This window comes from Mycena indigotica (genome assembly GCF_014461135.1).
Source record: "Mycena indigotica strain 171206Taipei chromosome Unknown Mind.scaff0003, whole genome shotgun sequence".
Classification (NCBI taxonomy): Eukaryota; Fungi; Basidiomycota; class Agaricomycetes; order Agaricales; family Mycenaceae; genus Mycena; species Mycena indigotica.
This window is the reverse complement of record NW_023503002.1, coordinates 5,289,055-5,300,220: the sequence shown is the minus strand read 5'-3', so window position 1 is coordinate 5,300,220 and position 11,166 is coordinate 5,289,055. Positions and strand designations below refer to the sequence as shown.

Genomic DNA, 11,166 nt, shown 5'->3' with positions numbered 1-11,166 from the left:
GACAAGTGGCAGGGGCGGTGACGAGGGCGGAACGGACTCGTACTCCGAGCCTGAGTCAGCGCCGAACCTGGCAATCTTGTCCGGTTGATCCCGTAGAGAGTTTCTTCTGCTGTAAGGGCAACCCCGGAGGCCTGAGATCAAGGTCCTAGCAGGGGAGGATCCAAAGGCGTGAACATTGGTAAGCGAATACAAATGAAGCTGACCTAGCAGGGGAGGATCCAAAGAGAAGAAACTCTAAGGGTCCGCCTGCTAGGTAGCTGACTATATACTGCTTGTCCATAGCTGCCGCTGTTGGGCACAGAAGGCTTGGGCGGCGGCTCGCAGGCGAGGTCCCAGGGCGACCGTCGGGAGGGCGTTGATGGATCGGTGATTGTGCGGGCGAGATGGAGGGCCGGACCGGAGTCGGAACCGGAGTCGGACCGGAATCGGGCACGTCTCCGGGCCGAAAGGGAGGTTCCCCTGACAGGTCCCCCCAAATGTAGCTAGGTGGCGGTACTTTATAGTACAATATTGCAGCTACATAGTGCTACAGGATATGTCAAGCTATATACAAAGTGCTACATTTGTGCTACAAATTTAACTGAGATACTACATTGACTACATTGTGCTACAGAACTTCCCCCTTTAGCTACGGTGGGTTTTGCTTTTTCCTGATGTCAGCTGTCTCAAGTGTTGCACTTGAACATCATTTCATGTCAATCTACTCCCCAAACAAGTATGTGTCGTACTCAAACTAAGGTGTCATGAGTGTTGAGGATGAAACATCCAGTCTCCCTGACACTTTTGGAATAAGTTTGTGTAAAAATTCCTATACAGCGGTTCTGGAAATTCTTGTTGTTGATCAAATGTGACACAAGAAAATAAAATAATTCAAAAAAACCTCATAAATACAAACAATCATTCACTGGTGCAATGAGAGGCTACGGAGAACTTAATTTGCCTCCTGGTACATTCTGAGTACTTGCAGCACGTTGTAAAGGGCAACCCCGGAGGCCTGAGATCAAGGTCCTAGCAGGGGAGGATCCAAAGCGTGAACATTGGTAAGCGAATACAAGTGAAGCTGACCTAGCAGGGGAGGATCCAGAGAGAAGAAACTCTAAGGGTCCGCCTGCTAGGGAGCTGACTATATACTGCTTGTCCGTAACTGCCGCTGTCGGGCACAGAAGGCTTGGGCGGCATCGCAGGCGAGGTCCCAGAGCGACCGTCGGGAGGGCGTTGACGGATCGGTGATTGTGCGGGCGAGATGGAGGGCCGGACCGGAATCGGGCGCGTCTCCGGGCCGAAAGGGAGGTTCCCCTGACAAACGTAAGTAAAGCCGCCAATATGCACAGATATGGCAAAACACAAATGTGGGTAACGGTTGGGTCAGCCACGCAGGAGATCACCTCTGAGGGCGAAATCTTCTCGACAAGCCTGTGTTAAGCCTCTCAATCTATTGGGAAATGGTTTGTTGTGTCGGACTAGTCTATATTGCCATCCACCACCAACTTGCGCCGCCTGCTCCGGACACCCTCAGGTAATAGATACCTCAAACAGGATTACCTACCCTCTAAGATGTTATCTGGGTAGCATATACTCTATCATGCATGCCTCATTGATTCTGGCAAGTGAAGTCAGGTAGAAGAGGCATTCGGAGGGAGGACTGGGAGAGTGGTTGACCTTCAGCCAAAATGGACAATGCCGGGCATAGCGACTTAAGGTAAGCCAAGGAAGGTTCTATGGGGGTCTTGCCACATTTTCTGTCCTTCTTCATGGCTACTACAGATGTGCAGACAATTGTTTGCATTTATAAGGTTTTTCTGAATTATTTTATTTTCTTGCGTCACATTTGATCAACGGCAAGAATTTCCGGAACCGCTGTATTCCAAAGTTTTACTCTGGCAGAAACTATAGGAATTCTTTGGTCAAAAAATTCCCAAGGAAACATTTGATTTTTATCAATGAACAAATCATTTTTGTTGTGCTTTTGATCTACAAAAACCCCTTCCAATTTCCCTTTTTGGTACACTAATCATAAAATCTCTTGTTTTCTTACAAACATTTCTTATACAAAAACAACCTGTATTGGCGGGGAAAAAAATTCATTAAAAGAGAACTAAAGATAATTTCAAACTTAGAGACAACAACTTAAATCAAATTAGAGAATATTTGTATCTAACTTAAATCAAATTAGAGAATATTTGTATCTGATATGCTAGGATATTTTCCTGGCATTTCAAAAAAAATTCGGCAGCCCACCTGCCCATTCAAAATATAGAAATCTACTAGGATACTGAGTATCAGTATAAATACTCTGTCTTCTTAAGATTGGATAGTTCTACCTATTTTCCTCTGTGGTCAATCTTTTGATAGTACCGTCTGGATTCCTAGGTCCTAATATCTGTTGCAACTCAATTCTCTCCCCGGTTTCTGTCCATTGCCAATCATGCTATATAATGATGCCGAGAGTGTGCATCAGCGTGTGCGCGGCGCTGACTGGTTGCAAATCCCACACAGCTAGTCAATGATCAGGCTTCAGCTAAACATCCACGCCATACAGACGACCCACCAGAATGCGCGACCAGCGCGTCCTGCTCGACAAGCGCGGCAATCTGCGGCGCATAACTCTCCACGTCCGCTGCCGAGCCGCCGGCGGCCATGATGTCCGCGCCCAGCCGGCGTAGTCCAGCAAACAGTGTGCCGGTGGCCGAGTGAAGCAGCAGCGCATACGAGCGCGTGTCGTGTGCGGCAGTCGGAATGTTCAGGTCGAGTACATGCAGCATAACGCGGCCAGCATCAAATGCGCGACGCATCGGCGTCCCGCTGCCGGGCGAGCCGTAGAACCCCGCGTAGGGTGTCATCTGGAGGGCGATCACAGTCGTATTCGCCACGAGGAAGCGGTCGTTGTTCGCCTGGAAGTTCTCGTAGCGGTACGCCCACCGAACCACCAGCTCACTGTTCGGGTTGCGGTTCGTGAGGAGCCAGCGAAGGATGTGGGTTGCAAGAGAGGACCGCTGCACTCGGTACTCGTGATTCAGGACGGCAATTGCAAACTCTCGGTCGGCGTGGTGAGCTAGGATGTCCCGTGCTGCGGCGGTTATAAATACTAGTGGGTATTTGAAATCTGTGGCACGTACGATCGGGTATCGACGGTGTTTTCCGTAGCGCCAGTCCTGTCGCTGACACAATCTGGAGCAGTATAGTCGGCGACGACACCCCGCACACTGCTTCATCGCGTGCCGCTCCCAAATGTTACAGCACTGTAGAATATCACCAGAGAGCTTTACACACTGGCAGCCGCGTACCTCGAGATTGGAGCACGCTACAAGTGCGGTTTGGGAGCCTCTATCCTTGTAAGCATTGAACAGCACGACGCGCGTGACCGCCTGCTCACTCAGCCGTTCCCACGCGCGGAAGAGTTCAGGCGAGCGGATGCAGAACGCCGAGTCCAGATCGCGCACCTCGAGGAGGGCCTCCTGGAGCACTGCAGCCACGGGGCGGAGCGGTAGCAGCGGGGGGAGCGTATCGCGGAACAGTTTAAGCATCAGCGTCGTGTTCGCGGGCGACGCCCAGCGGGTCATCGTATGCAGGACAGCGAAGAGCCCTTCCTCGATAGCCTCCGCCGCGCGGACCTGCGGCCACGGCCCATCGAGCACCCGGACAAGGAGCGATAGCGCATCGTACATGAGCTCGGCGCGCATTCCGTCCCCAGGTGTCGCTACACTCATAGAGGTGCAGGCGGTGGTCAGCGCGGCGACAATTTCTTCTTCTTGGAGTGCCGCGGTCAGACCGTGATCGAGCGCGAGTCGCATGAAGGCAAAGAGGCTGGCGGCGCGGCGGAAACTTGCGGACGTTGCCGGCTTGGCGTCTGGCCATTCGTTGTACAGGTCATGGACAATGAGCGTGGCCAGCGCCCGCTTCCCTCCGGCGCCCTCTGCAACGTCCTTGACGACGTCTGCGTCCGGAGAGTTCATGATGAGCGTCAGCGTCACCGCGACATTCCGCAGGCCTGCCGCATTGTCGGGGTCCGCATGCACGAAATGCGCCCAAGCCTCCCCGACCATGACGCGGAATCCCCGCGTCTCTCCAAAGACAGCGCTTTTCAGCGCAACGCAATGGTCCAGGAAATGTGTGAAGATGCGCAGCCAGAGCGCCGGCAGTGCGCCCGGCCGGGTCGCAGTGTCCGTGCGCGACCACGGGAGGGAGAGAACGGGTGTATACTCGGTCAGGAAGTCGACCCACGCCCAGCAGCGGCGCCATATAGCGGGGAGCGCGGTTGCCGTGATCGCATGTGTGACGCGCTGCATTCCGTCGATGCCCCGCAACGCACATGTCGCATAGGTCTGGGTGGCGTCCCGATTGCCTTCCACAAAACCGGTAGCTCGGAGTTCAGGGAGAATAGCGGTATCAAGGAGTGCGTAGAAGACTGGTAGGAGAAGCGCGCCGTGCTCCTTCGTGTCTGTTGCGGCGAGCACGTCCAGCCCAGCCATCATTCCAGGCCCGCGACTGAGCGCTTTTTCCGCCGCAATCTGCGGGCGGAGGCAACAGTCAGTGGCGCAAAGTCATTGAGAACTACAGACCTTCAGCCGGAGAGGCAGCCGGTGCATCTTCGAAAGCCGGAGCGAGTCGTGCATGGTGGAGCAAGACAAGCTTTGCGATCGATCGTTATCGTCATCGATCATTTTGTCAACATCACGTGGCCACGCGCCTGCTTGTGACAGATCTGCGTCATTGACGTGGCGCGCACGGACCACGCGGGTCAGCACGTGCCACGTCAATCGCTTCTTCGTCCCAACACCCATCTGTCCAAACGCTTTCGTGTGCGCCGCGCGTCGGGTGTGAAGACACATTATCATAGCTGCGGCACAGGTGCGTCGTTCAGTCAGGAATCCGCTTTGCTCACCATACTTATGATGATGGATGTCTATGGTGCGAATCCGTGCGACCTTCTGTGGATTGACGAAGACACGTCACGGTGGCGGACATGTCGTTCAGATCCCCGCCCGAGAATTCGTTGGTGGGCCATGCTGCGATCGTCGTTGCGACGGACATCTGGAAGATCGCGCCGCGGCCTTGTCAAAGAAGCACATGGCCTGATATTCCTCGACATATAAGCATCTGCGCTCACCGCCTTCTCGTTGCTTCCGCCTCACATGCTGCCGCTCGCTCCCCTCCTCTCACTCCTTTGTGCCTCTGTCGCTGTCGGCGCCAGTGCTGTCGCTCGCGGCTCGCCTGCGGGCACTGCCGGCTGCGGGACGACACACTTCTTCAACGGCCTGACGCAATACCACTCGCTCACCTCGAACGGCACCACGCGCCACTACTCGATCCACCTGCCCTCCTCGTACGACAAGAACAAGCCGTACCCGCTTGTCCTCGGATTCCACGGGTCGAGCGGCATCGGGCTGTTCTTCGAGCTGGACACAAGGCTGAGTAGCAGCGACTATACCCCAGATGTGCGCGTTTGGGATGTTTCCAGTGACAATTTTGACGCCGGAGTAGAAGATTATGCTTTATCCAGATGGACTTGGGGTGCGCCTATAATACTATTCCCGTCTCCCTTATCATTACGCCTGCTGAATGCCCCAGGGCGCCTGGGCCGGCGCTAATTATTCAGTAGCCACAGTCCCGCAAGACCTGCTCTTTGTCTCCGACCTGCTTGACGAAGTCCGCGCGGGGTGGTGCATCGACAACAGCCGCATCTATGCAACCGGGTGATGCCGAATTATATTACCCAGATGCCAACACTCATGTTCTGCCCAGTATCTCCGCGGGCGGTGGCTTCGTCAACACAATCGCCTGCTCGCCGGTCGGCGCCAACTTCGCGGCGTTCGCCCTTGGCTCCGGCTCTCTCTACACCGACGCGACCGGGCCGTTCCCCCCATCGGCCTCCTGCGTGCCGGCCCGCTCTCCGCTACCAGTCCTCGAAATCCACGGCGGCGCAGATCCGGACGTACACTATGCGGGCGGGCCTGGCGAGGGCGGAATCGAGCCGGCGATCCCAGACTGGCTCGGCTGGTGGGCACAACGCAACGGGTGTGCTACCCCCGACGTGGGCAAGACAGTGGAGGATTTGTTCAACGGGACGGTGCATCACTGGAGTTGGACGTGCGGCGGCGTGCCGGGCGTGGTGCAGCACTGGAAGGTGGACGATATGAAGCATTGCTGGGCGAGCACGACACTGGACTTGACGGAGATTGCGGCGGGCCAGGGGACGACGCCGATTGACGCGAGCACGATCGTGATCCAGTTCTTTGACCAGTTTACCAAGCCGTAGGATATCTGTCTATGATCAAACATGCTGCGTTTGCGAACGCGGGGATATCCCGGCAACACATGGATAGAAGTCCTAAGTTTGATATCAGTGTGGGAATCTTCGGGCGGTCATCGGGCTGCGTGGCACATACATAAGGCACTACCACTTCTCTCCGTTCACACCCCCCTTCTTGGTGCTCTCTCCTCATGCTTGCTTCCCCCTTTAACAACATCCTCCACACTAACGCTGTGCCCTCTGATCCTGAATGTGATCAGATTCGGGCATTCATCCAGCCTTTCCACAAACAGCTGACAGATCTTGATCAAGAAGTGAAGAGGCTGCAAACTCTACTGGATTCTGCAACAGCAAAACGGGACGCAATGCAAAGCTTCATCAAAGCCCACCAGGACTTGTTATCTCCAATGCGGCATACCCCAGATGACATCCTGCAGATGATCTTTCTATATACCCTCCCCAGCCATAGGAACACTGCCATGGCCCTTACAGAAGGGCCTCTGCTTTTGGCTCAAGTATGCAAGTACTGGAAGCAGGTGGTCATGGCTACTCCCCTTCTCTGGGCATCAATCCATATTGTGACAGTAACACAGAAACCCCAATTACCAGATGGGAGCTTTGCACTATATGGCCTGCCTGTTGCACCACCATGCCTAGAAACATGGCTCAACAATGGTGCTGAAACACCTTTAGATGTTATAACCACTCTGTCTCAAAACTTTGAGAGCAACCCATTTAGTGCTATCAATATCTCAGCATCTACCTGTTCTCCAGCTCTGGCTTCATTAATCTCAGTTGCTCATCGCTGGCACAAGATTCAATTACCTTTTCTATCATTCCCCCATGATATTTCAGCACTCTCTCTCCTTAGTGAACAGAGCACTCCTCAATTGAATAGCATTGAGATCTTACTTTCACCACAGCATGATACAGATCAATTAGAACCTCTACTATTCCCATTTTTGGCAACTCCTGGACTACAGCACTTCTCATATGATGGCCTATTGACTTTGCTCCCTGTCAATATTCAGTGGAGCAACCTTCTTACCCTCAAACTGCAATTGTCTATGATGTTTAGGACAGAGGAAACTATTGTGTTCCCCTTTACATTTCTGAAATACTGTTCCTCCCTGGAGAAATTTGCAGTAACTCTAGGAAATAGTCCTCTGATACCAGCCACACTGGCCAAACATATCACCCTCCCACATCTGAAGAGTCTTAGGCTTGATACCAGACAATGTCCTAGTGACTTAGGAACACTGATAAATGTCCTTGATTGCCCATGCCTCCACACACTGAGCATTGCCTCAGACACTCCCAGCACAATAGCTGTAGTACAACAGTTCAGCTCTATCAAAAGTTTGGATATTCTAGCCAACCATTATAAGTCAGAAGATCTTTTGGTCATCCTTAGGGCCCTTCCTTTGCTTACCTTTTTGAAAATGAGAGGGAGCCCATTGGTAATGGTGACTGCTCCAGGACACTATTGGAGTGTTTCTCCTCCAACAGATCCCAGCTTTACAAAACATTTTATTGCAGACAATAGTTACCTGGATCAAGATGTTCTATGTCCTGCTCTGACACATCTAGAGTGGCTGGATATAGATACCCCAGATAATCTTATCATTGAGTTGATCTGCTCACGCACTCTGCCTACCATGACCTTAAGCTCTATTGCAATTCTTGAAAGGCTGGATTGCTCTATTAAGAGATATGCAAATGATAATATCAGAAAAGCTGTCTCAGATGCAGTTTCTATGGGTTTGAAACTACAGCTTATATATAATAAACCCAATACAATCCCCAACTACAAATATTCACCACTAGAAGATACAGAACAGGATCCAAATTTACAGAGCCAGAGTTTAGGTTCATGGAGTGATCCATTTGTGGCAGATCATATCCGATTTTGACTGATTTAAATATTCTGTACAAAATTTGTGTTTATATAGCTGTTTATTTCATTTAATCTTAAATGGGGGGCTAAATTCTTATTCATAAGTTGTGGATACACCCAACAATTGTACATTATGATCAAGCTGAAATACACAAAATGGCATTGCCTGCCAAAGCTATGTGATAAGTGACAGATCCTCGGAGACAACTCTGATTCTGGTTCCAATTCTGGTCTAGCCCTCCATCTCACCCGCACAATCACTAGTCTGTCAACGCCAGTTGCCCTGAAACCTAGCCTGTGAAGCCACGCAAGCCTTCTATGCCCGACAGCAGTAGCTACGGACAAGCAGCAGCTACCTAGCAGGTGGACCCTCAGAGTTTTTTCTCTTTGGATCCTCCCTTGCTATGACCTTGATCTCAAGCCTCCGGGGTTGTCCTTACAAAAGTGCAAGACAGTGCGGTAAGCTGAGTGGGAGGTTGGCCAATGACACAGTGTTGATTGTGATATCCCTCGGTTGATTATAGTATCCCTCAGTTGGCAGTGGTTGTCTGCGTGGTGGGCTTGATAGCTGTTGCCCAGTGAGAAGTCGGTGGGCCCAAACGGTATAGAGTGAGACCAAAACAGCTATATTCATTATGTCTCACTTTGTCGCGTTTGATCAAATTTTTGTCCTAAAATCCGGTGATTTAGAGGCATGAATCGAGACCGAATGTCTACAACAATACAACTGTCCCGTTTGATAACATTCCGTACGGCACTTGCTTTGCGGATACCCGGATGAAATGGGATATAGTGTGATGCATTGAACACTACCATAATACACCAGTAGCCCGCTATTCATTTAACCCTCCCACAGTGAAATCACCAGCTCCCCTCCCTGTCTCCCCACAGCCCACAGCCCTCTAAACCATGCAGCGCTGCAGCCGCCGTGGTGCCATCAAGTACGATGTCGGGCCTAAACATGCCGTGGTATCTAACTACAAGGCTTCGTGAGCATGCTGCAAAAATTGGAGGTGAAGGAAACATACCTAACAAACACCTGCAGCTCGTCTTCTGGAACACACACACACCTTGGAGGTACTCATTAGCAGGCTGTGAGTGAGCAAGAGAAACAACATACCCGGCCAGCTACCCATGCCACTGTCTAGCATACATCAACTCTTTCACCCTCCCATGCTAGAAGGCCAACATCTTGAGTGGGACAGCATGACGAACACTAGCATAGGAGGGAAGGCCTGGAGGCCCGGGGAGGGAGGTGGAGGAAACATGGTGGGAAGAGGAGAAGAAGGTGCTTGGGGCAGTGCGCGACATGGCACCATTTTGAATCTTTCCGATGACACACAGATTGACGCAATGGTGATGTTATGTAGTGGACTTGGGGCAATTTCGGACAAGAATTGCACTTCAAAGAAGAGTTGTGGGTGATGGAATGAGACTAAAATATGAGAGTATCGAAACTACACACAATTTATCCCGAATGATTACATTGATCTGACATGTGCTGTCAGATTTTCGAAAACAACCTCATTCTATACCGTTTGGGCCCACTGACTTCTCACTGGGGTTGAAAGTGATTATGGTGGCTGTGATGCCTGACAAAAGTCAGGAGTGGTGTGTGCACAGTTGGCCGCACTGCAGTTATTTGCTAATGTAACTCCCTAGCAATGGCTTGTAAGTTGCTTGGGTAACCTGTTGCAGTAGCACCAAGTTCTAAAGTGTTAAGGGTCACCCTTGCTTTTGCAAGCAAAAGCGCAAGTGTGGTCATAGGGGGAGCTTGCTCTTCCCCCCCAAGCAAAGTAAAGTAGCATTTGTTATTGGGTAGGTCCCAGGTCAGTAGTAGAGTCACATACTGTACTAAATTATTCGATTCGCCACGGGGTGTGACCTGTGACCGGAAAAGCGAAGTTGAGGTCTCGTCAATGGGTTAAAAAATGTGTGACCCCTCCGAAAATTTCGCCAATTTGTCTCATTTGGCCCAATTTGGCCTTGAATCACATTTCCTTATCATGGAAGCCCCAGAAAGACACTAAATTCGACAAGAACAGCAAGATCGCCGTATTACTATGTAGAGATGACATATCATGCCCAATAAGGGAAGCAGCTCACGTAACTTTTATTTCCTTCGACCTACAACGTGAAAATGGCGTCCCTTGAGGGCTCCCGTTCTATTCCCGAGGCGCAGCATGCTAAACTTGTCCCTCTACCAACTCTTCCCATCCTTCAGCTCATCAACACCTCTCTGCCCAAGCAGCTTGGCTCTGTTACCGAGACCGACCCATCCCAGTACTTGTCGAATACTCCTCCTACAATCGTCGATTTTGACGCAGGCGAGATCCCACTCCCTCCGCTGAATCTGCTGGATGCACTTGTGAAGCGGACACGAGAGAACTCCGACCTCCACTCAATCCGGCTCCTTCATATCGGCGGCCAGGCAGACACCAGTGACCTCTACCCTATTTGGGTCATCCAGCTCTGGGCTGAGCTCGAACCAGCGGTGGTAGCTAAAGCTGCTTGGAAGACCGCCGTGTCGAAGCTACGAGGGCGTCGTGAATACATGGGAGAGCGTGATGAAATTGCATACCGAGTAGACGAGACACTGCGGGTGCTGGAAAGACTCGGCTGGGGCGGGAAGGCACTGGGATTCAATGACGAGGATAATGCATATGGCGAATTATTTTTTTGATTTAATTGCCATTTAGCCATGGTTTTGCCATTTCGCCAGGTTTGATTGCCAGGTGGCAATAATCATGTGACTTGCAAATAAAAATATAATTTTTACATAAAAAGTTACAATAAATCAGCAACTTTCCAGCCTCCCTGACCTCCATGCCGCACTACGTTGACCTTTTGGACCTCTTCGCGAGAAATAACGCTATCCAACGCATCTTTGATCAAGTCAAAAGAATATACATCGCCTTCCATCAGTGACAGCGAGGCTGCGTGCTTCTTTTTCTTCTTTGCTGACGCCGAGTAGATTGCCTTGTGTTTTGGGTTTCTTCTTCGGCGGCTCACCAGTGAC

The 11,166-nt window shown here is 51.4% G+C and overlaps 2 protein-coding genes across 2 annotated transcripts; one reads left to right on the top strand and one right to left on the bottom strand.

Annotated features, from left to right (window-relative positions):
- Positions 1 to 2,428: 2,428 nt before the first annotated feature.
- Positions 2,429 to 4,613, bottom strand: MIND_00399500 (MYND-type domain-containing protein; the record flags this gene model as incomplete). The annotated part of the gene is made up of 4 exons (XM_037360821.1): positions 2,429 to 2,496; positions 2,549 to 3,239; positions 3,285 to 4,508; positions 4,560 to 4,613. 4 exons carry the CDS (start codon positions 4,611 to 4,613, stop codon positions 2,429 to 2,431), a joined length of 2,037 nt encoding a protein of 678 aa, XP_037223706.1.
- Positions 4,614 to 5,132: 519 nt separating this feature from the next.
- On the top strand, positions 5,133 to 6,256 carry MIND_00399400 (Carbohydrate esterase family 1 protein; the record flags this gene model as incomplete). Its single annotated transcript, XM_037360820.1, has 4 exons — positions 5,133 to 5,435; positions 5,482 to 5,511; positions 5,569 to 5,693; positions 5,743 to 6,256. The coding sequence occupies 4 exons, from the start codon at positions 5,133 to 5,135 to the stop codon at positions 6,254 to 6,256; spliced, it is 972 nt and encodes a 323-aa protein (XP_037223705.1).
- Positions 6,257 to 11,166: the final 4,910 nt, after the last annotated feature.